This window comes from Protopterus annectens, chromosome 9.part0, assembly GCF_019279795.1.
Source record: "Protopterus annectens isolate FY-2018-M chromosome 9.part0, PAN1.0, whole genome shotgun sequence".
Lineage (NCBI taxonomy): Eukaryota > Metazoa > Chordata > Ceratodontiformes > Protopteridae > Protopterus > Protopterus annectens.
Genome location: NC_056743.1, coordinates 1,950,865,896 through 1,950,890,416, shown reverse-complemented (window position 1 = coordinate 1,950,890,416; position 24,521 = coordinate 1,950,865,896). Strand labels below are relative to the sequence as shown.

Sequence of the window (24,521 nt, the reverse complement as noted above, 5' to 3'; positions counted from 1 at the left end):
AGGATGCAGGGAGTAGAGGTGGCGTAGGTGGATGAGTTTAAGTACTTGGGATCAACAGTTTAGAGTAATGGTGAGTGTGGAAGAGAGGTGAAGAAGAGAGTACAGGCAGGATGGAGTGGGTGGAGAAGAGTGTCAGAAGTGATATGTGACAGACGAGTACCAGTAAGATTGAAAGGGAAGGTCTACAAGAGGGTAGTGAGACCAGCTATGTTATATGGGTTGGAGACAGCGGCACTGACAAAAAGGCAGGAGCCAGAGCTTGATGTGGCAGAGTTGAAGATGTTAAGATTTGCACTGGGTGTGACGAGGATGGATAGGATTAGGAATAAGTGTATTAGAGGGTCAGCTGAGGTTGGAAGGTTTGGAGACAAAGCCAGAGAGGCAAGATTACATTGGTTTGAACATGTGCTGAGGAGGGATGCAGAGAATATTGGGAAAAAGATGCTAAGGATGAAGCTGCCAGTTAACAGGAAAAGAAGGAGGCCTAAGATAAGGTTTATGGATGTGGTGAGAGAGGACATGCAGGTGGTTGGTGTGACAGAGCAAGATGCAGAGGACAGGAAGAAATGGAAACGTTGATCTGCTGTGGCGAACCCTAACAGGAACAGCCAAAAGAAGACTTTTTTTTTTTTGCTAAGTACTGTATGTAGCTTTGGAGTCCATATAACAGCTAACCCAGAACAGTGAAGGGTAATTTTGTACGTATGTGTCTGTGGCCAGGGAAAACTGGCAAACAAAAACAAGAAAGGACACATAGGGAATTATTGATATAGTTAAATATTTATTTCTTATTTGCTGATCCAAAGAAATCTTTTTCAGTCTTGACCCTCTGCCTCTGTTGCATCTAAATGTAAAAACAGCAGGTGCAGACAACACAACGAGAAAATAAGAGTGAAATTCCAGCAGGTGTACGTGCAAAAGAATGGTGCACCAGCACTGTCATTACTACCTGCAACTTAAACAGTGTAGTAAACGCACTAGAAAGTCAGTATGAGCAGTACCTGCCCCCTTCCACTTATATCTAGGGATCAGGTCATCACTGCTCTTTCAAAGGCAAACAAATCAGCCTCCATGGGACCCAATAACATCCCAGGCTGCATCCTACATGACCTCAGGCAGGAACATGCAGCACCATTAGGCACTCTATTCAACCAAAGCCTGAGAACCGGCTTTTTCCCAGCTGAGTGAAGGACAGCCACTGTCATCTCTTTACACAAAGGTAGAGCATCCAGCAGTCCGGGAAATTATAGGCCCATCAGCCTAACTAGCCTAATCTGCAAGGCCAGGGAACGGATTATCATGGACCTCATTAACAAGGACATTGGCAACCTCCAAACACTCGATCCCACACAGTTTAGCTTCATCAGGGGGAGGTCATGTCTGTTAAATGTGGTCATCTTTTTTGAGACCGTCACCAAAGCCATGGATGAGGGGAAGGCAGTACACACCGCCTACCTTGACCTGCCCAAAGCCTTCGACACTATTCCCCACTCGGGCATAATAGATAAACTCTCTCAACTAGGCATCCATCTGTATGTTACCAGATGGGTAGCTACCTGGCTCACTAATAGAACCCACCTAGTCAAAATAGGGGAAGCCGCCTCAAGCAGTAGACCCCTATCAAGTGGCGTACCCCAGGGTTTGGTCTTGGGGCCTCTGTTATTTGGGATATACTTTTCTGAGGTGCAGACCAAAACCAGTGGGCTATGGTTGACCAAGTTTTCAGATGACTGCAAGCTGGGCGCTGTCATCAATTCCCCTAGTTTCGTGGACATCATCCAAGAGGGTCTTACCCAAACAAATGACTGGTGCCTGAAACATGGCCTCAAGCTAAATACAAAAAAAATGCATCATCATCCCTTTTAGGGAGAGTAATGTCCCCACAAATTATCACAATTACATTAATAACAACGTCCTAAGGACGCAGTCAGTCATGAGGGATTTTGGCACCCAGATTGATAGCAACCTGAATTTTGACCACCATGTTGCTTCCATTGTACGGAAATCTTTCTACATGGCTCACCTCATAAGTAAGAGTATCTCATCCAGGGACAAGGAGGTCATAATATTCCTGTATTCTTCCCTTATAAGGCCCATTATTGAGTACAACACCCCTTTTGGCATGTACCTAGCAAAGCGCATGCAGCAGCTAGAAAGGCCACAGAGGTTCCTCACCAGGAGAATCCAGGGCCTCATAAATCTACCATACACAGATAGGTTAAAAGCCCTATCCCTCCACTCTGTTTCATACAGACTCCTCAGAGGTGACCTCTGTCTGGCATACAAAGTGATCTTGGACCCCACCTTGATGGGACTGCTGCATATCCACAAGTCAAGCTCCTCTCGAGTAATCCACACACACAGCCTCAACCTGGTCTGTGACATTAATAGGACTTGTTGGCTGGACAGATTTGAGTCCCAGAGACTCCCCCATCTGTGGAATAGACTCCCTCTCCACATCAAGCAGAGTACCTCTTTACGCCTTTTTAACCGCAACCTGGATAACTGGATGGGAAACAGAAAATACATCCCTGGGATTCCACTCATGTCCCTGCTGGACAGGGGCATTGGGTGCTGATTTGTCTATACATGGGCTAAACTCTTGGCTAGGCTTATAAGGGCCTCAGGTCCATTAGCCTAGTAACTTCCTATGATAAATTCATAACGTTTTTCATTTGTAACACAGAAGAGCTAGCCTTGTCATCATAAGTGCTTCTAAGAACTGTACATACAGATTAAATTACAGGAAAAATGCAAGAGCATATCTGGCATCAAGTTAATTTCACATCAGTAGCACTTGAAGCAGAAAATGTTAAATAAGTTCCTGAAATAAAGATGTCTTACACAGTTAATGTTGCATGTCAGACACAGTGAGGAAAAACAGAGGATCATGAGGCTGAAAATAGGGAATTGATTAAAATAAGCAGGAAAATTTAAGGAATGTAAGAGATGTTCATGAAGTCCGTGAGTAGAGATGTAACATTTAGATTTCATAGACTGGCTCCAGACTCTCGCCTTGAGCAGACATCTTTGTTGTGGACTGATTTTACTTGTGTATTGTTATTCTTTCTTTAAGGTTATGTATTATAATTATTTTGGTCATTTAATGTCTAATGCATTTGGTATAGAAACGTTGGCACTCCTTCCTCTTTGAAAGTAAAACATGCCTTTTCTACATAGTGACATCCTTTTCTCTGAATTTTTTCACAGATGTTGATAAGTCGTAATTACAAAGGTGATGTGGATATGGCGGAGATTGACCACTTCATGACCCTCCTGATGCAGAAGGAGGAAGAAGGTTTCCTGACCCCCTTGCTAACTCGTGGCAAAGTTAATTTCCTGTGGATTAAACACAGCAACCTCTACTGTATCCTTCATGTCACATAACCACCATAATGCCTTTTAAGCAAGCTCGTTTTATGCTGAGTATAGCACTGAGATCACAACAGCTCTGCATTAGCTTTGCATAGAAAGTTATTTTTAGAAATATTTTCATGATGAGTTCTCCAGACTAGTCAGCAAAAGCAAATTGGTCATTTTAAAACCTTGATTTTTAATGTGCATTGCAAATTGTGACAGATTATTTTTTTTTGCTCCTCAGTATAACTTTCTGATTTTGCAAGTATAAAAAAAGTATCTTAAAAATGTGATTGCAAACATCTAACATTTTTAGTTAGGCATCTGGCACAGTTCCATTCTCAGCAGCTGGAATTCTTTTAATATCTTGAAGAGTAAAACATTTTCACAGATGTTAATGCTTTAATTAAATGCTTTTGCCTTGCTTTTCTGTAGTGTATGTGTTTTGTCACTCTCTTCTTGTGGCTGTAAATGTTTGTTTCATCCCAGCAGTACTGCGTGCCTGTTTTGCTGCAGTTTGCCCTTCATTTACCCTGCGGGCACAACACTGCTCTAATGATAACCATAAAAGGCACTGGTTTTAGTTATTAACAGCTGACTTCTCTGAAGAATATTTTAGTTTTTATTTCCTATTTTTAGGGCCAGCAAATGGTCTCTTTGGGAAGGTGTACCGTGCTTTTAGACTGTTGACTTGGGTTAGGGGCGATTTGGTCGCTGGATCATTGTAGCCAACAGCTGATAGCCACAGTGAGTAGAATTCTAGACCAGCCTTGGAGTGGTGTCATCTGCTGCTTATCCTTGTAGCAGATCAGTGAGTATGCCTGAGGAAGTAGATGCATGGCGTATGCTGAAGCTAAACCCTTTACTCTATGTTGGGGTTATGCAGTGTCCTGTAGAAACCACTTTGTAGTAAGTGCTACAATTACAGGATGTTCTTCGTGTTTCACTGTTGCAGTCATTACATTTGGGTTATCTGCTTGCAGGTTGCCCTCAGTCAACCTGATTAACAAAGTTTTGTGTCCTGCGTTGGTTGCTGTCCCTTCTTCCATGACGTCAGGTCATTAGGGGTATAAAACATGCAGCCAACGCTATTACATTAGTCTTTCTTGCCGTGTGGTGCCCGAAGCAGAAGCAGTTCACAAGTGCCGGTCAGCTGACTCCTGAAATTTTCGTTTTCGAGTTTCAGAACCGAAGTCTTCAACTAAAGTTAAGTACCCCATTGGGGAAACCTTTTCTTGCTCCTTACTGATGTCAGTAAAAGTTAATAATTGCATTACTTGTGGAAAGCAAATACCTCATAAACCTGGCCACCCAATTCAATTCATTTTTTATCAACTCAATAGCCAAACCAACCTCATCTTTCTCTAATAATACAACAGCCACCACATCTGTTCATCCTCCCATGCTATCCCCTTCTGCCCCTTCCTCTCAATCCCTACCTTTCTCTTTAAAACCCATAGCTATATCTACCATAAAAAAACTTCTTCAGAAACTAAAAGCATGCTCCACTGCCCCCGATAATATTCCCTCTTACTTTCTTAGCGTAGCGGCCGAAGCTACTGCCTTCCCCATCGGTATTCTGATTAATCGCAGTATTCAAGAAGGCTATGTGCCCCTAATCACAGTATTCAAGAAGGCTATGTACCCCTAATCGCAGTATTCAAGAAGGCTATGTGCCCCTAATCGCAGTATTCAAGAAGGATATGTAAACCCTAATCGCAGTATTCAAGAAGGCTATGCGCCCCAACTCTAGAAAAAAGCTTTTATCATACCCTTGCACAAAGGTGGCAATAACAATAATATAACAAACTTCCATCCTATTGCCCATCTCTAAACTCCTAGAAAAATGTGTTCATTTCCAACTCCTTCCATATCTTATAGATAACAACTTAGTAACTCCCACACAACATGGATTTAGACCCAATCATAGCACCATGACTGCCCTTCTTTCCTTTCTTGAACCGTGAACAAAAGCCCGGGACTCAGGACACATACTGTCTACTCCCCTTCTCGATCTCTCTAAAGCTTTCAATACCATCTCTCACAATCTTCTCCTTGCAAAACTTTCCAACCTAAACCTGTCTCTCTCCTCTCTCATGTGGTTCACTAGCTACCTCTCCAATAGACAACAATCAGTTAAATGGAAAAATGCCACCTCCTCATTCCTAAACACCCCCCACTGGTGTTCCCCAGGGATCCATACTAGGTCCCCTTCTCTTTAATATTTTCATAAATGATTTCCACCACTCAATCCCCAATACAAAACTTATCCAATACGCTGATAACTCAACTATTATCTGTACTGCCACCTCCATCCCTACACTCCTGAAATGAACATAAGATGCTTTCACAACCACTAAAAAATGGATGTTAGACAACCACCTAGCCCTCAATGCCTCAAAAACTAAACTAATGGTATTTACCCCCTCTAAAACCCTCACATTAGGCAGAAATACATTCTCCATCACCAGTCAGGACAATACATTTCTCAAGCTGGTATCTGAGGCTAAACTATTAGGTGTCCATATTGATGATCAGCTTAAATTCAACTCCCACTTGCAGATTAACATAAAAAAAAACACCAGAAACTAGGCATGCTCTACCACTATAATCACTTCCTAACCGCCCCTACTAAGCTCGCTCTCTTCACCACATTTCTCATCCCTTCTCTTCTCTATAGTGCCCCACTCTTATCCAATTTACAATCTTCTCTTAAGGCAAAACTTTCCTCCTGTTATAACAAAATTGTCAAATTTGCTACTGGCCACAATTCCTCTTCACATCACTGTGTATCCCTTCAAAAACTTCAGTGTTTAGAACTCCCTAACCATCTCTATCCAGCTTTCTCAGGCACACAAACTTATTTTCAACTACTCCCTTTGTCCCTCCCTTTCCTCAACCTTTAAAATGCTCCTCCCAGAAAGACTCTTAAGATCTAGCAACCATAACCTAATTGAGCTATATAAACCCAAACGCCCCCCTAGTAAACATCTCTTGTCCTTTGCACTTGCTCGTCTATGGAACTCCCTTCCACCATTCATTCGTACCACCACAAATCCCTCTGCCTTTAAAAAATCATTACACTCGCATCTAACATCTCAATGGGAATGCTCCTGCTTCCACCCTACATAATTCCATTTCCTCTAATTCACTCTCTGGCCTAGCTGGCATTACTTCTTTTGGTAAATATTGCAGCATGATGTTTTTCTTTTAACTTCATATCCAAATGTATCTTATATTGAATTGATTTTACTTAGTATTACTACCTACTGTGACCTATAATTGTCATAAGTATGTCTATCTGCTGTGATCTATAATTTTTATTGTAACTCTTCAATCAAATGTAAATGTAAACGTGTGTAACTTTGTATTTTTTGGAGCTTTTCTCCCCAGGACTCCATTGAAAACAGGTTCTTCTTGGCCCAATGGACTGTCCTGGTAAACCAACTGCAAATAAATAAATAAAGATTTTCATTTGTACTGTATTCCTTGCCTAGGCCCTGACCACAACGTACCTTGCTGTCGGTTTTGTGCTTTATTTAATCAGTGCACTATCCGTCGTCAGTATATTTTCACCTCTAAATATTTCGGTTCTCGGGTTAATTATCCAGAAATGTCGCCGGTTAGCCATCCGACTACTAGGATTCTGAAAAAACACAAAGATAAAGACAGAGACAGGCTGCCGAGGCCCAAAACTGCAGATGACGCTTCTCCTAAGCCAGTCGCCAGTTCGCCGGTACTCAGTGAGGCGCTTTCGCAGCCCCTGATACCTGCTACTTCTGATTTGCAGGCCTCTACTGAGACCCATTCAGAGTCTGGTATGCCGCGAGATGCTTCAGCTATGGAACCCGTGGATGTCTCTGCCTTGGATGGGTCCGGAGCCGCTGTGCAGGCACCGGCTTTTGAGGGTGTATTCAGGACTATGGGCTTGCATATTAAACCAACGCCCCCTCCTTTACTTAGGCCTAAATCTCGATCCATGCCTAAAAAACCAGCGCCCAGGCCACATGCTCAGGCCTCTATGCCTAAAAAACAAATGATAAGAATGGCTGAAGATCTAACAACTCTAATCAGGGGTAGCCAACCCCCCCCCCCCCCCAAGAGGCCTAGGACTGAAGTTGATTATGAATCTTCTGATCAGGATTCTGTTGTTTCTGATTCTTCTGATGATCTGGATTTGCCCTTATCTACTTATGAAGATTCTGATGCAGAGGACTCCATTCCCTCTGCTTCCCCTCCTGAGGATTTTTCTTTTGGGGAAACCTTACATACTCTAAGGGAGCATTTCCACTGGGAAAGCCAGGATTTTTCTGATTTAAAAAAGAGGCTTAGAGATTTCCTTCTCCTACCTCAGCATAGGCCTTTAGCTATTCCTCCTGTACTAGACATTGTTGATGATGCTTTTTCGGAATCTAGTTTGGCCCCTGATACCCTGCCTCCTGCTCCCAGAAAATCTGACAGATACTACAGGGTCCCTGAGTCCCACAAGTTCCTTTTTAAAAATCCTATTGCAGATCCAGAGACTGTTTCACAGGGGCCCAAGGGCATTAAGGCTTCTACTGCTAAAAATCCTACCCCTTCTGATAGAGACTCCAGGGCACTGGATAGATGGGGTAAGAAGGTTTACACTTCTGCAGCCTTGGCCATTAGGGCTTTAAACTGCCAGTTTCATATGTTAAAGTATCAGCAACGTGTTATTGGACTGTTTAAACCGAAAATTATGTTGATTCCTCTGTGGAAAATAAAGAATTACAGGATTTAATGCATTCTGCTGAACAAGTTGGAAAACATACTTTGCAATGTGGTTTTGATTCATTAGGGGCCTCTTGCAGGGCTGCTATTACTGAGTCTGTGCTCAGAAGGCATGCTTGGCTTAAGGAGCAATTTTTGACTGATCATGTTAAAACTAAATTGTTGGATGTTCCTTTAAATCAGGACTGCCTGTTTGGCAACAAGGTTGAGGAAGTTCTTAAAAAGGTGGAAGATAAAGCTAAATCTATGCAAACTGTGAAAGATTTTTTACAAGTTCAGCCTCCCAGATTTAGTAGGCACTGGCCCTCTTAAGAATTGGTCCATTCCAGCCCCTTCCAAGTCTTCTCAAGCCAAACCCAGACACATCAAAAACCCCAGGTTTCAGTCCCAGGGGACACACAGACCTAAGCAGTGGGGGGCCTCCACTTCCAAATCTGGGAATAATAAGACTTCCCCCCTATGGTAAACTGTCTCAATGACTTCCTTTTAAACTTTCCAAGCACTTATCAACTGACTGCCCCTTTAAGGGGGGAAAGATTGCTCTTCATGCAAAGAACTGGTAACTCATTACCCAGGACAGATGGGTTTTAAATATAGTGTCCCAGGGATACAGATTTCACTTTCACACATTGCCAACACCAAGCGGGTGGCCGGATCTACCCCCAAATCAGTGGGCAGAGGCCCAAAACAAGTACTTTCTCTCTTAAGCATGGCGGCTATTCAACTGGTACCAGAAGAGGAAAAGGGACAAGGTTACTACTCGAGACATTTCCCGGTACCCAGAAAAGACAATTCATGGTGTCCTATCCTGGACCTGTCTACTCTAAACACCTTTTTGGAAATTCCAAAATTCAAGATGCTGGCTCTTCACCAATTGCTTCCTATGGCTAGGCAAAGATGCCTGGTTGGCAACACTAGATTTAAAAAAAGCTTACCTGCACATCCCAATCAGGGAATCTTGCAGAAGATACCTACACTTCAAAGCAGGCTACTTGCATTATCCATTCTCTGCACTGCCCTTTGGCTTATCTACTGTGCCCAGGGTATTCACAAAGTGCATATCTCCAGTTATTGCATTTTGCAGGCAAAGAAATATTCAAATATACCCATACCTGGACGATTGTCTAATTCAGGCAGAAAGCCAGGACATACTTTTGAATCATCTGCCTTTATACAGAGGGTTCTAACATGTCTGGGGTGCACCATAAACGAAAAGAAATCAGACCCGGTACCCTGTCGACAAATTATATTCCCGGGAGCAAACTAGAATACAACCTCCTAGATGGCTTACCTCATGCCAGAGAAACAAATCAATTTGACAACCTACTTCAAACAAGTGGCCACAAAAACCCTGCTATCTGCAAGACAAATACTGCAAGCCTTGGGGTTCGTGGCCTCCTGCATTCTTCTAATTCCATATGCAAGACTGCATATGAGGAAACTACAGTGGTATCTAAAAATCCTATGGTGTCAACATTCTCCAGACCTAGAAACAATGATTCCTATCATACCTTGCCTACGCCTAGAGTTCCTTTGGTGGGCAGAGGCCTGCCACCAAAACAAGGGACTACCTTTCACACTAGCCCCCTGCCGCCCAAACCCTAACAACAGACGCATCAGACTATGCATGGGGGGGGGGGGGGGCTCACCTGGCAGGGAAGTGCATTCAGGGCAAATGGAACCAAAGTCAAATGCACCTACATATCAATCAAAAAGAAATGTTAGCTGTACAGAATGCTCTGACAGCCTTCAAGGACCACATTCTTCCAGGACAAGTAATGGTAAAGACGGACAACACCACTGTTATGTGGTACATAAACAAGCAGGGGGGTACACATTCATACTCCCTCTGCAGACTAGCCATGGCATTGTGGAACACAGCCTTGAGCTAGCAAGTGCACCTACAAGATCAATTCCTGCCAGGAAAATTAAATACACTGGCAGACGGACTAAGCAGAAAACTCATGGAACCACACGAGTGGAAACTGACACCAAGGATTTTCAACATATTGACAAGCAAATGGAGGAGCCCAGATATATACCCGTTTGCCTCTCCCCAGAACTACCAATTGGACAAATTTTGCATAAGGACTCCCCACAAACAAGTGTGGAAAGTGGATGCTCTGTCCTTCAGCTGGAAAAACCTATTAGTCTATGCCTTTCCCCCTCTGTCTCTGCTCTCCAAAGTACTACTAAAAATCAAACAGGACAAACCAAGGATGCATTTGATTGCTCCAGACTGGCCGAGCCAACACTGGTACCCCCTCCTGCACAGTGTGTCACTGTTATCTCCATGGCACTTGCCTCAGACTCCTTCCCTGCTGTCTCAGCAGGGGAACCAGATCCTGCACCCTCAGCTTCTAACACTGAACCTTGCCACCTGGCTAATTACTTAATCTCTCCTTTACCACCCCTCAGCAAACCTGTGATGGATATCATTTTAGAGGCAAGGAGGCCAGTACTAGAAAATCTTATGCTGAAAAATGGAAAAGATTATGTGCCTGGAACCAATCTCAAGGGATGAGCACAGCAGCACCCAATTTACCTCAAATTTTACAATACTTAATTGAGATGCTTCACAAGGGCCTGTCTTTTTCCGCCATTAAAATCCACTCCTCCGCCATTTCAGCTCATTATAACACAGAACCCCCCTTCTTCTCTCATCCACTGCTCAAGCAGTTCCTCAGAGGGGCCAAAAATTTGAGACCACCCAGGAGAGCTCCAACCCCAGCCTGGGACCTTAACATTTGTCTTGGAGAAACTCGCTCTACCTCCTTTCGAGCCAGCTGCTACTGCAGACTTAAAATTTCTTTCTTGGAAAACAGCTTTTCTTTTAGCAATCACTTCAGCTAGAAGGGTATCTGAATTACAGGCCCTTATGGCAGTGGAGCCTTTCATCATCTTTCATGCGGACAGGGTGTCCCTCAGAACCAATCCATCCTTCATGCCCAAGGTGGTATCAACTGTGGCCCTTAATCAGTCCATTCATTTGCCAACCTTCTTTCCCAATCCACAGAATAAAGGGGAACAGATACTGCATTCCTTAGATGTGCACAGACAACTTAGATTCTACTTGGACAGGACTAAACCTCAAAGGAAATCTGAACAACTGCTGGTGGCATTTGCTGCAGGGGCAGAGGAGAAGGCTATTTCAAAGCAAACCATTTCTAAATGGATAAGTCATTGCATTCATTTCTGCTATAAGCACCATGGAAAACCTATCCCCCAGGGGATCAGACCTCACTCCACCAGGGCTGCATCTACCTCTACAGCCTTTCTCAGAGGCGTTCCTACCAGGGACATCCTAGATGCTGCTATCTGGAGTTCGGTACATACTTTCACCAAGCATTATCATTTGCCAATTTTCAATAAATCCAGAGCTGGCTTTGCCACTGCAGTCTTGCAGGGCCTTATAGCTGGCCCTAATGCTATCTAAATTCCTCCTCCCAACCATAGCATTGGGAATCTGCCCAAATGTAATGACTGCAACAGTGAAATATGAAGAACATAGTACAGTTGTGTACACTTACCATAAATGTAGATGTTCAAGTGTATTCACTGTAGCAGTCCTGGTTACCCTCCCTCCAGCCCTCTGACTTCTTTTGACAATGTCTCTCCTTTCTTTTACTACACTTAAAAGCCTTTTTGGTGTATTTGCTTTTGTTTGGAGGTATATTGTTGTGTTTTAAATTATTTATATATTTTGCTCCCCATTTGGGGGGCACCTGACATATGGGGCAAGAAAAACTGATGTAATGGCGTCGGCTGCATGTTTTATACCCCTGACGACCTGACGTCATGGAAGAAGGGACAGCAACCGACACAGGACCCAAGACTTTGTTAATCAGGCCAACTGAGGGCTACCTGTAAGCAGATAACCCAAATGTAATGACTGCAACAGCAAATACTCTCGGACATCTACATTTATGGTAAGTGTACACAACTGTACTTTAAATAGTTTTCTTCTGGCACTGGCCTGAGATTACAGAGTATGCTGAAACAGATCTTTAGAGCTTGGCTGAGGTTGCAACATGTGATGGAATGAACCCCTTATGCTAGGTTAGGTTTATAATGTGTGACAGAACATAATTGTTGCACTGGGCTGGGGTTACAAGATGTGATGGATCAGTCCCCCTTGATGTTACAAGGTAAGCACTACTTGTGTTGGGGTGAGTTTATAGAGTATGCTGGAAGAACAGCCCTATCATTTTGTTTGAGGTTTTAGGGTATTCTGACACAACCCCCCCCCCCCTTTGTTGGAATGAGGTTACAAAGTGTGCACAGCACCCTCTTGTATTGGAATGAGGTTACAAGGTGTGCTGGACCAATACTGATTATGGTATGCTGAGAATGTATGCCTTGAATAGCCTGCCTAGTTAGGTTGACTTTTCATTGTGTACTGGAACAGTTGACCCTTGTTTTGGGCTGAGGTTATGTGATATTCTGGAAAGCCCTGTTGTGGTTAGCTGAGGTCACAGAATGTACTAGAAGAAGCTCACCCCGCGTTGGCATGAGGTTAGATGATATGCTGAAAAAGCCCCCTTGGGTTAGGCTGAGGTCACTATATGTGCTAAAACAGACCCTGTTTGATTTAAGATGAGGTTATAGGATATGTTGGAAACCCTTTTGTTGGGTTGAAGGATATAGGATATGTGTACACCCCACTTGCATTGGGCTGAAGTAACATGGTACACTGGAATAGTCCCCTTGTGGTAGATTGAGGTTACAAAATTAAAATTGCCAAGCATAACAAAATAAGGGTTATGCTGCTAAACACTAGGAGCTTAAACCAAAAACTGCACACCCTGGGAAGACTTCTATCACTGGAGGATGTAGATGTCTGTGCAGTCACAGAAACCTGGTTCAAGGCCTCAGAGAGTACTCCGACCTTGCAAGGCTACACTTCCCAACTAGTTACAGTGGACATCTCCATGGAGTTACTCCAAGTTCAGATTACTATGGGTAAGACTCCCATTCAAGTCATAGCTAGTTATAGATCCCCCTCCATGGATCACGATGCGCATGAGGCCTACTTATTACCTACTATTAATTCTGGTTTAAGCACTTGGGCTTCAGGCCAGTTGTTTACATTAAGAAGGTTTGTGGTCTGCACTGTAGTGGCAGAACAGGTAGCTTACATCCTTCTAAGTTGGGAACTGCTGATTGAGGGCTCAGTGTCTGTTATTCTAAAAGTGTATTAATTCTGGTTTAAGCACTTGGGCTTCAGGCCAGTTATTTTACATTAAAAGGGTTTGTGGTCTGCACTCTTGTGGGAGGTATAGTGCCTGCATATTTGAACTGCTTCTTACTCAGACCAGTTGTTTTACATTAGGAAGGTTTGTGGCCTGCACTGTGGTGGCAGGACAGGTTAAGTTGGGAACTGCTGATTGAGGGCTCAGTGTCTGTTATTCTAAAAGTGTATTAGTTCTGGTTTAAGCACTTGGGCTTCAGGCCAGTTATTTTACATTAAGAAGGTTCGTGGTCTGCACTCTTGTGGGAGGAGAGGCTGGACTCTGCCCTTCTGAGCTGGGAATTTCTGGTTAAAGGCTTATAGTGCCTGCATATTTGAACTGTTTCTTACTGAAATTGGTACACCTTGTTTGCTGTGGCATAGACTAGATCCAGGCCTGCTGAATCTAGCTTTGTTTGTATGCTTGTTGTTTGTTTGCTTGTTATTTCCCTGAAACACTAATTCCACCTAAAACGCGGCTTTTCAGCGCTTCTGTGGATCCCTAGTGATATCTGCATTGCTTACTGTACTTATTTCCTTGTTTCACTTGAAAGAAAGTTACTTTGTTGTTTTTACATTTAAGTTACCTGCAACACATTGCATTTAAGATACCTGGCACTTGCTCACTAAAGCAATTATATAAGTCAGCACTAAAAAATTAAAAGCACTACACCCTCACAAACTCCCCTTGAGTACCTCGTTCCCCATTGGCCCTTTTTTTTCAATTATAAAGGAATTCCCAATACTATTCTAGCATGTCCAAAGGTCAGTTGTCAATCTCCTCTCCGGTCCAGCTGGTGAATCTGGGAATCTTGAGGCAATGTTACAACTGCTTCATGTACAGAGACAACCCTCTCCTCCTCCCAACAAATTCCAACGCATGTGAGAGATGCAACCATATAGCCATACTGGAGGCAACGCTCTCTCAACTCAGTACTGGCGAAACCAGTCAAGTGGAGAAGGAAACCACACTCACTACAATTCCAGTCTCACATAGACCTACCACGACAGTAAACCAAACACATAAACACACAAAAACATACTCGGAGGCTCTAAATAAAAATCTGCCTAAGCAGCAGAGACCTCCAAAGCAGACACCCAAGCAACCACTACCCCAAAACAAAACACGTGCAACACATAGCTCACAAAGCCAGTGTGCCAAACAGTCACAGCCCTTAAGGCTAAACAACACACCTGATACACTTGTAATAGGTGACTATCGTCAGGCACACTGACGTCCCACTCACCAGGCTGAACAAGGAGCGCCACGGTGAGCTGCCTGTCGGGCGCTAGGATCCGCCACATAACACAAGCACTCAGGTCACTCCAAGGCAAGTACAAATATGACTCAGTCATTGTCCATGCTGGTGTGAATGACCTGAGACGTACCTCACTGGACTACATGAAAAGAGACATAGAGGAGCTCTCTGAGCATGTAGCCCAGACTGGTATGACCCTGACCTTGAGTAGCATCTTACCCTCACCAAGAATGATGCCACAATATGAAGACAAGATGATCAATTTCAACAATTGGCTTAAGTATTGGTGTATTTCAAAGGGGATCCAATGCCTGTCAGCCTGGGATGACATGCTTGACAAGCCACGATGCTTCGCTAGGGATGGCTTGCACCTGTCACCCCTGGGCTTTCGGATATTGGCAAAGGCTCTTGCTACCCCCATAGTGCCTTTTTTAGGCAAGGCTCAAAAGACAAACCCACCTCCATAGTTATCATAAGGGATAAGAAACTAAGAGTAATGCTACTCAATGCCAGAAGTCTAAACCTCAAGATGCATGCACTCGAAACTCTCCTTAGCATGGAGAACATCGATATCTGTGCAGTAACAGAAACCTGGTTCAAGGTTCCGAGAGCACCCCAGCACTACCAGGTTATACCTCATACCATGCTTTTCGGCCCCAAAACTTGGACCGAACCACAAAAGGAGGGGGAGTATCAGTATTAGATACCCACACCTCCAGGTTGGTGGCACAGCACGAAGCATCAGAGACTATCCATGTGCAACTAACAGTGGGTAGAACTGCCTTCCAGTTTATAGCCTGCTACAGACCACCCTCCCAAACCCAGGAACCTCACTCGGCCTTCTGAGAACACTGGAAAATATGAAGGTCTCTCCAAACACCATTATATTGGGCGACTTCAACTACCCAAACATAGACTGGGAGCATTACTCTAGCTCCAACACCCTAGCCCAAAGGTTCCTAGAATTTATAAACTCAAATGCCGTGGAACAACTTGTTACTACTCCCACAAGAGGGGAAAACATACTGGACCTGATCATCACCAACATGGGGACTCTATGCTCCAGACCACAAGTGTATCGCTCACTGGTAAGATCAGACCATAAACTAATCTCACTGGATATTCACATCCCAACTCCACCCCCTGCCCTGAAAACCACAGTGAAAAACTTCTCTAAAGCAAATTTCACACTCCTCAAAACCGAGGTGGAATCCTTCAAAGCCCCCGGGCCTGTGGAAAATAAGGCCCAGACCGCAGAATCCTTTATAAACGCATTCTATGAACACCTTCAGGAATGCATGGATCATGCAATCCCAAATAAAACCAAGACCCAATCCTCCAAAGGCAGACGTCCTATCTGGTGGACCCCAGCCATAAACAAACTATACAATAGAAGGAGGAAGCTACTACATGATAGAGAAAAATCCCAAAAAGGGAAGGCATCTCTGATAAGTATTAGCAAAAAACTACGGGCACTCATAAAATCGTCTAAGGCCAGCTTCGAGAGAAAAATTGCACAGGACACTAAGGATAATCACAAGGCTTTCTTTAGTTATGTTAGTAACCTGGGTGGGAATTCCCAGATATGCTCAGAATGAGTCCAATATGACAAAAAATACACCGAACCCACAGACATTGCCAACATCCTAGCTGACAGGTTCAGCAAACTCCCCTCTCCCACCAAAGGGCAAATATCTATCCCAGCAGAGTGCTGCCCCCCTGGCATCTCAGATGCACAGGTAAGAGCTGACCACTCCAAAGCAAAAAACACAGCATCAATGGGATCAGATGGTGTCCCGGGCTGCGTCCTACATGAACTCCAAGAAGAGCTAAACCCAAACATAAAACTACTGTTCAATCTCAGCCTTACTACAGGATATGTACCCAAAGAGTGGTGTACAGCAACAGTGGTCCCTCTCCACAAAGGTGGTGCCTCAACGGATCCTGGAAACTATTGCCCCATAAGCCTGACTAGCTTGGTCTGCAAAGCTATGGAAAGGATCATCATGGACCTTATAAATAAAGATATTGGGGACCTACAGACACTGGATCCTACCCAGTTCGGCTTTGTTAAGGGCAGATCCTGCCTCTTAAACCTGGTTGATTTCTTTGAAACAGTCACCAAGGCCATTGACGAGGGGAAGGTGGTCCACACAGCCTACCTGGACCTTGCAAAAGCCTTTGATACAATACCCCACTCGGGCATTATAGATAAGCTCACCAGCTTAAATATAAACCCCTATGTCACTAGATGGGTTGCAAACTGGCTCAAGGACAGAACCCACATGGTTAGAATTGCTGGAGCCATGTCAGACTCCAAACCAGTTACAAGTGGCATCCCACAAGGCTCAGTCCTGGGACCTCTCTTGTTCGGTATATATTTCTCGGAGGTACAGGCCAACATGGAAGGACTGTGGCTGACCAAGTTCGCAGATGACTGCAAACTGGGCACCATAATCAACTCTCCAACCGACACAAGCATCCTCCAAAAGGGCCTCATAGAAACAGACAACTGGTGCCAGAGCCATGGCCTCAAGCTAAATGCCAAAAAGTGTATAGTCATCCCCTTTGGCAAAAACAAAGTGCCCACAAATTACCACATAGGTGGTAATCCATTAAGTACAGAAGAAGTAATTAGGCACCTGGGTTGATAGCAATCTCTCATTTGACAACCACGTGGCCAAAGTGGTTAGAAAAACATTTTATATAGCCCACCTAATCATGAAGGGATTCGCATCTAGATCAGGGGAGGTCATAGTGCCTCTTTGCTCATCCCTCATCAGGCCCATAATTGAGTACAATGCCCCTTTTGGGATGTACCTTACCAGACACCTGCAGCAACTGGAAAGACCCCAAAAGTAGCTCACCAAGAGGATCAAAGGGCTCAAACAGATGCCATATGCTGCCTGGTTAAAGAAACTCCAGCTCTACTCAGTGGCATACCGCCTACTCAGAGGCGAACTGTGCCTAACGTATAAAGCCATGTCCAACCCGGAATTAATGGACATGCTGCACCTCAGAAAATCCAAATCCCATCGAGCTACGTGCTCGAGAGACTTGAACCTCAGCAGTGAAATAAATAGGACATGCTGGAGGGACAGATTCATAACCCAGAGGCTCCCTTCACTCTGGAATAAAATCCCAGTCTAGGTTAGGCAGAGTCCCTCATTGACTCTCTTCAAGAGGAATCTTGATGAGTGGATGTGAGATCGTAGGTTTACCCTGGGTATCACTTCTGTGTCACTGTTAGACAGAGGCACAGTATACTAACCTCGAAAAAGGGCATAGCAAAATAAATTTAAAATGGGTGGCGAAAGCGAAACACACTCTGCCTAGGCTTATAAATGCCCTAGGGCAGATAGCCTAGTATGAACCTATGAGCCTATGAACTTGACCAAACTAGAGTCAATCCAAACATTGCCAAACACTCTGGTCATGAGGGATTTCAATTATCCCACCAACTGGGAAACCTACTCTAGCCCTAACTCACTAGTTCAAAAGTTCCTTGACTTTAACTCAAATGCCCTGAAACAAATTTTTCAAACCCCAACAAGAGGAACAAACATACAAGATCTGGTCCTCACTAACATGACAAATGCACCATTACAACTGTCGGACCCTCATTAATTATGTCTGACCACAAATCAGCCACCTTCAAGCTGGCAGTAACACCAGAACTCACAAAGGGTGAAGTCAGACTAAAAAACTTCACCAAGGCAAACTATACTCACCTAGGGGAAGGTATAAATGCATTCCAAGCCCCACCCCCAGCTGGAAGTGGTAACGACACCAAAGCTTGCACTAACCCCCTGTAAATCACTTGTATAAGTGTATAGACTTGACTGTTCCAGAGAGAATCAAAGCCAGAGCCCCAAGTAAAAACAAGCTGCCCCGTTGGACATGCAGCATCAACAAACTTTACAGCAAACGCAAAGAGTTGCTGTCTAAGAAAATTAAGGCGAGGCCCCAACAATGGAAAATCACCCTCCTCAGCCTCGACAGGCAAATAAGACAACATCACATCCTCTAAGGGTGACTTTGAGAAAAACCTAGCAATCACAGTCAAGGATAATCATAAGGCCTTTTACAGCTATGTATGCAGCTTAAAAGGTAGCACCCAAGCATGTGCTGAACTAGTGACTAACGTTATCACACACACACTGATCCCGCAGAGATAGCAAACCTGCTGGCAGACAGATTTGGTGAAAATTTTCACTATCTTATTCCCACCAAACTTACCACAAACCCTGCCCTCAATCCCACCACCTCCACCCTACAAATCTGAAGAGCAGGTCTAAGGCAAAAAAAACACAGCCTCTGTGGGACCAGACGACATCCCAGGCTGTCTTTTAAACAAACTAAAACATGAACTAGCATCACCATTAAGTACCCTATTCAATCACAGCCTAACCATAGGCTTTGTTCTTGCAGAATGAAGAACAGCAGTGGTTATTCCCCTCCACAAAGGTGGCTCAGCAACAGACCAAGGAATTACAGACCCATAAGTCTGACCAGCCTAATCTGTAAAGCCATGGTATGTATCATCATGGACCTCACAAATAAAGACATAGGTGACCTCCAAACCCTGGATACAACCCAATTTGGCTTCACCAAGGGCAGAGCCTGCTTGTTAAACCTGGTGGATTTCTTCAAAAATGTGACCAGAGCCACTGACAAGAGAAAATCTGTGCACAGAGCATACCTAGACTTGGCAAAGGCCTTTGAAACAGTCCCACACTCGAGCATTACCAATAAACTTAGCAGCCTGAATGTAAATCCCTTTGTTGTAAGATGGGTTGCCAACTGGCTCAAAAAACAGTTACACACTATCAAAGACGGTGATTCCACATCAACCAGCAGACCTGTCACCAGTGGAATGCCACAAGGGTCAGTGTTGTGCCCCCTACTGTTTGGTATGTACGTCTCAGAAATTCAAGCCAAAACTAAGGGGCCGTGGCTGACAAAGTTTGCAGATGACTGCAAAGTAGGTGCAACTATTGAATACTCAAATTATGTCAGTATACTTCAGGATGGTCTTACACAGACCAGTGACTGGTGTCTTAGTCATGGTCTCAAACTGAATGCAAAGAAATGCATCATCTTTCCCTTCTGTAAAAACAATGTCCCTTCACACTATCAAATTAACAACAATTCCCTATGTACCTACAAAGTGATAGGGGATCTGGGATCACAAGTAGACTGTGACCTTAACTTTGACCACCATGCGTCTACTGTAGTAAGGAAATGCTTTCTATGTAGCACACTTGATTAGCAAAGGCATTGCCTCTAAAACAAAGGAGGTTATAAGCTCTCTGTACTCGTCACTGTTCAGGTCCATAATTGAATATAAGGCCCCTTTTGGCATGTAACATACAAAGCACCTGCAGAAATTGGAGAGACCTTAGAGGTTTCTAACTAAGAAGATCAAGGGACTCCAGCATGTGCCTTACACAAACTGACTAAAGTTCCTGTCACTAGACTCAGTATCTTGTAGACTTCTTGGGGGAGACTTATGCCTGACTTACAGAGCAATCTCCGACTCAAACCTAATGAATTTGTTGCACATCTGTAAATCAAATGGGACTAGATCTACCCATTCCAGGGACCTAAATATTGCCTGCGACTTGTATAGGTTGTGCTGGAGAAAGACTTGTCTACCAGCAACTGCCATGTCTTTGGAATAGGCTGCCAATTCATGTGAAGTAGAACATCTCTGTGACACTGTTCAAAAGGAACCTGGACAAGTGGATGGGGCACCATAAATTCTTACTGGGGATAGCGCCCACAACCCTCTTGGACATGGGCAGTTATTAATAAATACAATCCTGGGTCGTGACTATAGTATCAATTGTATTACATTGAGATGAAAAGGTTAGGCTTGAAATGACCTCTGGGTCGATAGCCTAGTAACCTCCTATGATCCTATAATGCTACGATCTTAAGATATGTTGGCACAGCTACTGTTGTGTTCAGATTGAGTTGACCGCATATGCTAACCCCCACCCCCTATTTTAGGACTTGGGTTACAGGGTATGCTTTAATAGCCCCTGTTGTAGTGAGATGAGATTACAGGAGTTGATGAAATTGCCTCTTGTGTTAGGCTGAGGTTATAGGCATGTTGGAATAGCCCATCTTTTAGTGGAATGATGTTACAGGAAATGCTGGAATAGCTCCCTCCCCTCACATTGGGATGGGGTTTCAGGGTATGCTGGAACAGCCCCTGCTGTAGTGGCATGAGGTTATAGATAATGCTGGAATAACCCCCTCCCCTCATATTGGGATGGAGTTTCAAGGTATGCTGGAACATCCCCTGTTGTGGTGGAATGAGGTTATAGGTAATGCTAGGACAGCTGTTCTTCCAGAGGACTGGCTTTGCAGTGTTGATACAGCCCCTCACCCCATGCTTGGCTGGGGATATAGAGTGTGTTGGCAAATGTTCTTTTTTACTTGATGGAGTTATAAGGTGTGTTGGGGAGATGGGTCCAATATCTTGGAGTAAATCCTCTATTTTTTTTTTATTAGAACAAGCCCAACTTGTAGTGGGGTGGGCTTACAGAACCAGCTGAAAGAATCTCCGTGTATTCGGCTGGTGTTTGACATTGTGCTCAGCTTTTAGTGGTCTGGGGCTATAGTGCCTTTTTTAGGCAAGGTTCAAAGGATAAAACCACCAACCGTAATGGATACAAGCATGCAAAATCTGAAGGTAATGCTACTCGATGCTAGAAGTCTAAACCTCAAAATGCACTCTCTCGAGGCTCTCCTAAAAATGGAGAACATCGATATCTGTGCAGTAACTGAGACCTGGTTCAAGGCTCCAGAGAGCACCCCTGCAATACCAGGCTACAATTCTTACCACACTTTTCGGCCACAAAACCAAGACTGAAACACTAAAGGTGGAGGAGTGTCCATATTCACCAAGGATATTCACACCTCCAGGCTAGTTGCTCAACACAATGTATCTGAAATTCTCCAGGTGCAACTAACACTAGGTAAGACTGCAATCCAAATTGTTGCTTGCTACAGATCCCCCACCATGCCCCAAGATTCTCACTACACCTTTCTAAACATACTGGAAAATATTAAGATACAACCAAACACCCTAATACTGGGTGATTTCAACTACCCTGCCATTAATTGGGAAAACTACTCGGGTACCAACTCCTTTTCCCAACAGTTCGTGGAATTCATGAATTCCAACGCCCTGGATCAACTAATCCATTGTCTCACCAGGGGAGCCAATATCCTAGACTTGGTCATTACCAACATGGGAGATAGATGCTCCAAACCAGTGGTCACCCCCTCATTGGTCAGGTCTGACCATAAGCAAATCACCTTTGACATCCACATCCCACCCCCACCCTCCAGTAAGGAAACCTCCTTAAAATACTTCTCCAAAGCCAACTTCATGCTACTGAAGTCAGAAGTGACAAACTTCACAACACTCATCCAGATGGGATCTGGAAGTTCGACTGCAGAATCTTACACTAAGGCACTGTACGAGCACATCCACTCGTGCATGAATCGTGCCATCCCAAATAGAACCAAGATGCTCTTCTCCAAAAAAAAGGAAGCCAATCTGGTGGTCCCCTGCTATAAACAAACTATACAACAGAAGGAAGAAACTGTTTCAGAAAAGAGGAAAATCCCAGGATGCAAAAAACTCCCTCACCAGCCTCAGTAAGAAGCTGAGATCCCTCATAAAATCCTCAAAAGCTAGTTACGAAAATAAAATTGCCAAAGATTCCAAAGACAACCACAAGTCATTCTATAGTTATGTCAATAATCTAAATGGCAATGCTCGGATCTGCTCTGAGCTACAACAGAATGGCATTAAATATACTGATCCCAAGGATATTGCCAATATCCTGGCAGATCGATTTAGTGCCAACTTCACCCCCCTCTCTCCCTCTAAAGGGCCCATTTCAATACCAAAAGATTGCCAAATTCTGATAATCACGGCCACACAGGTAGAAACCGCACTCTCCAAAGCTAAGAATACAGCATCCATGGGACCAGATGACATCCCAGGCTGTGTACTACATGAACTACAAAATTAACTGGCACCTCACCTAAGTGTCATGTTTAATCATAGCCTCACCTCAGGCTTCGTGCCCACTGAGTGGCGCACAGCTACAGTTATCCCGCTTCACAAGGGAGGATCTGCCTTGGATCCCGGGAACTACCGTCCCATCAGTCTAACAAGCCTGATCTGCAAGGGCATGGAATGCATTATCATGGAACTTATAAACAAAGACAGTGGCAACCTTCAAACACTGGACCCCACCCAGTTTTGGTTTGTGAAGGGCCGATCTTGTCTCCTGAATATGATTGACTTCTTCAAATCAGTCTCCAGGGCTGTGGACGAGGGTAAGGTGGTCCACACAGCCTATCTGGACCTTGCCAAGGCCTTCAACACCATCCCCCACTCTGGAATCATAGATAAACTTACTAAGCTGGGCATAAATCCCTGCATCACTCGATGGGTTGCCAACTGGCTTACTGACAGAACCCAGACTGTAAAAGTAGCCAACTCCAAATCCAGCTCCAGACAAGTGACAAGTGGAGTACCTCAGGGTTCAGTCCTGGGACCACTCTTGTTTAGCATCTACTTCTCTGAAGTACAGGCCAACACTAAGGGACTCTGGCTACCAAAGTTTGCAGATGACTGCAAACTGGGAGCCATTATTGAATCCCCAAATGATGTGGATATTCTACAAAAAGGCCTTTCAGAAACAGATGCCTGGTGCCAGAGCCACGGGCTCAAGCTTAATGCCAAGAAATGTATAGTTATCCCCTTTGGAAAAAAAAACATGTACTCATGAATTACCACATAGGTGGCAGGATGCTAAACATCGAAAGTGTGATGAGAGACTTAGGAACACAGGTGGACAGTGGTCTCACTTTTGATAACCACATTGCCACAACAGTCAGGAAATCCTTCTATGTGGCACACCTCATCACTAAGGGCTTTTCATCCAGAAAAAAGGAGGTCATTGTCCCACTGTACTCATCCCTCATTAAACCCATTATAGAGTATAATGCCCCGTTTGGTATGTACCTCACAAGACATTTGCAACAGCTGGAAAGGCCACAAAAATACCTCACTAAAAGAGTAACAGGCCTAAAGCAGATGCCATATGCTGACCGTCTAAAAAAAACTCCAGCTATACTCTGTGGCATATCGTCTACTCAGAGGCAATCTCTGCTTAACATACAAGGCCATGTCAAACCCTGAGCTGTTGGACATGCTCCACTTAAAGAAATCCGAAACCCTCAGAGTCACACGCTCCAGGGATCTAAACCTTGTCATCACAATGAACAAAACATGCTGGAGGGATAGGTTCCTGACACAGTGACTCCCCATACTCTGGAATAGACTGCCCATACATGTCAAGCAGAGCGCCTCATTGGCCCTCTTCAAAAGGAACCTTGATGATTGGATGGGAGAATTTCCTGTCAGTCACCCTGCTAGACAGGGGCCCAGAGAAGTAAATATTGTGGGAAGAAATATCCAGGGAATTGGGAATTGGTATGGCTAGGCTTGCATAGGCCCTAGGGCCGATAGCCTAGTACTAACCTATGAACCTATAACATGCCATAATAGTAGATGCTTGCAGGAGCCCAAAACACTTGGCATAGAGCTGCCTTTTAGGGTAGAAAGGAAAGTCATAGGTTTCTGTAATACTCTGTAGTAACAATCTTGTAGTAGGTTCTGAGCATAGAAGGTCACTCAGGCTGTGTTGCTGCTTTGCAGTATCTATTCAATGTACTGCAGCCCTTTTCAAAGTTGTGTTAGGACAGATATCTTCAAGTGCTATGTTGGCCTCTTGCAAAATTCAGAAACGTTGCAGTCCCTGTTGTGGTAGGTTTGGAAATGCAGATATCCCAAGGATGTTGTACTGTTTCCTTAAGATATGCTAAAG

General features: G+C 44.1%; 1 protein-coding gene across 1 annotated transcript in view; it reads left to right on the top strand.

The window, feature by feature from the left end:
- Positions 1-24,521, top strand: part of AP1M2 (adaptor related protein complex 1 subunit mu 2) — a 570,094-nt gene that overhangs the window by 107,157 nt on the left and 438,416 nt on the right. The window contains exon 2 of the mRNA XM_044084760.1: positions 3,211-3,367. Coding sequence (XP_043940695.1) covers positions 3,211-3,367 — 157 coding nt within the window. The remainder of the gene's footprint in view (positions 1-3,210; positions 3,368-24,521) is intronic.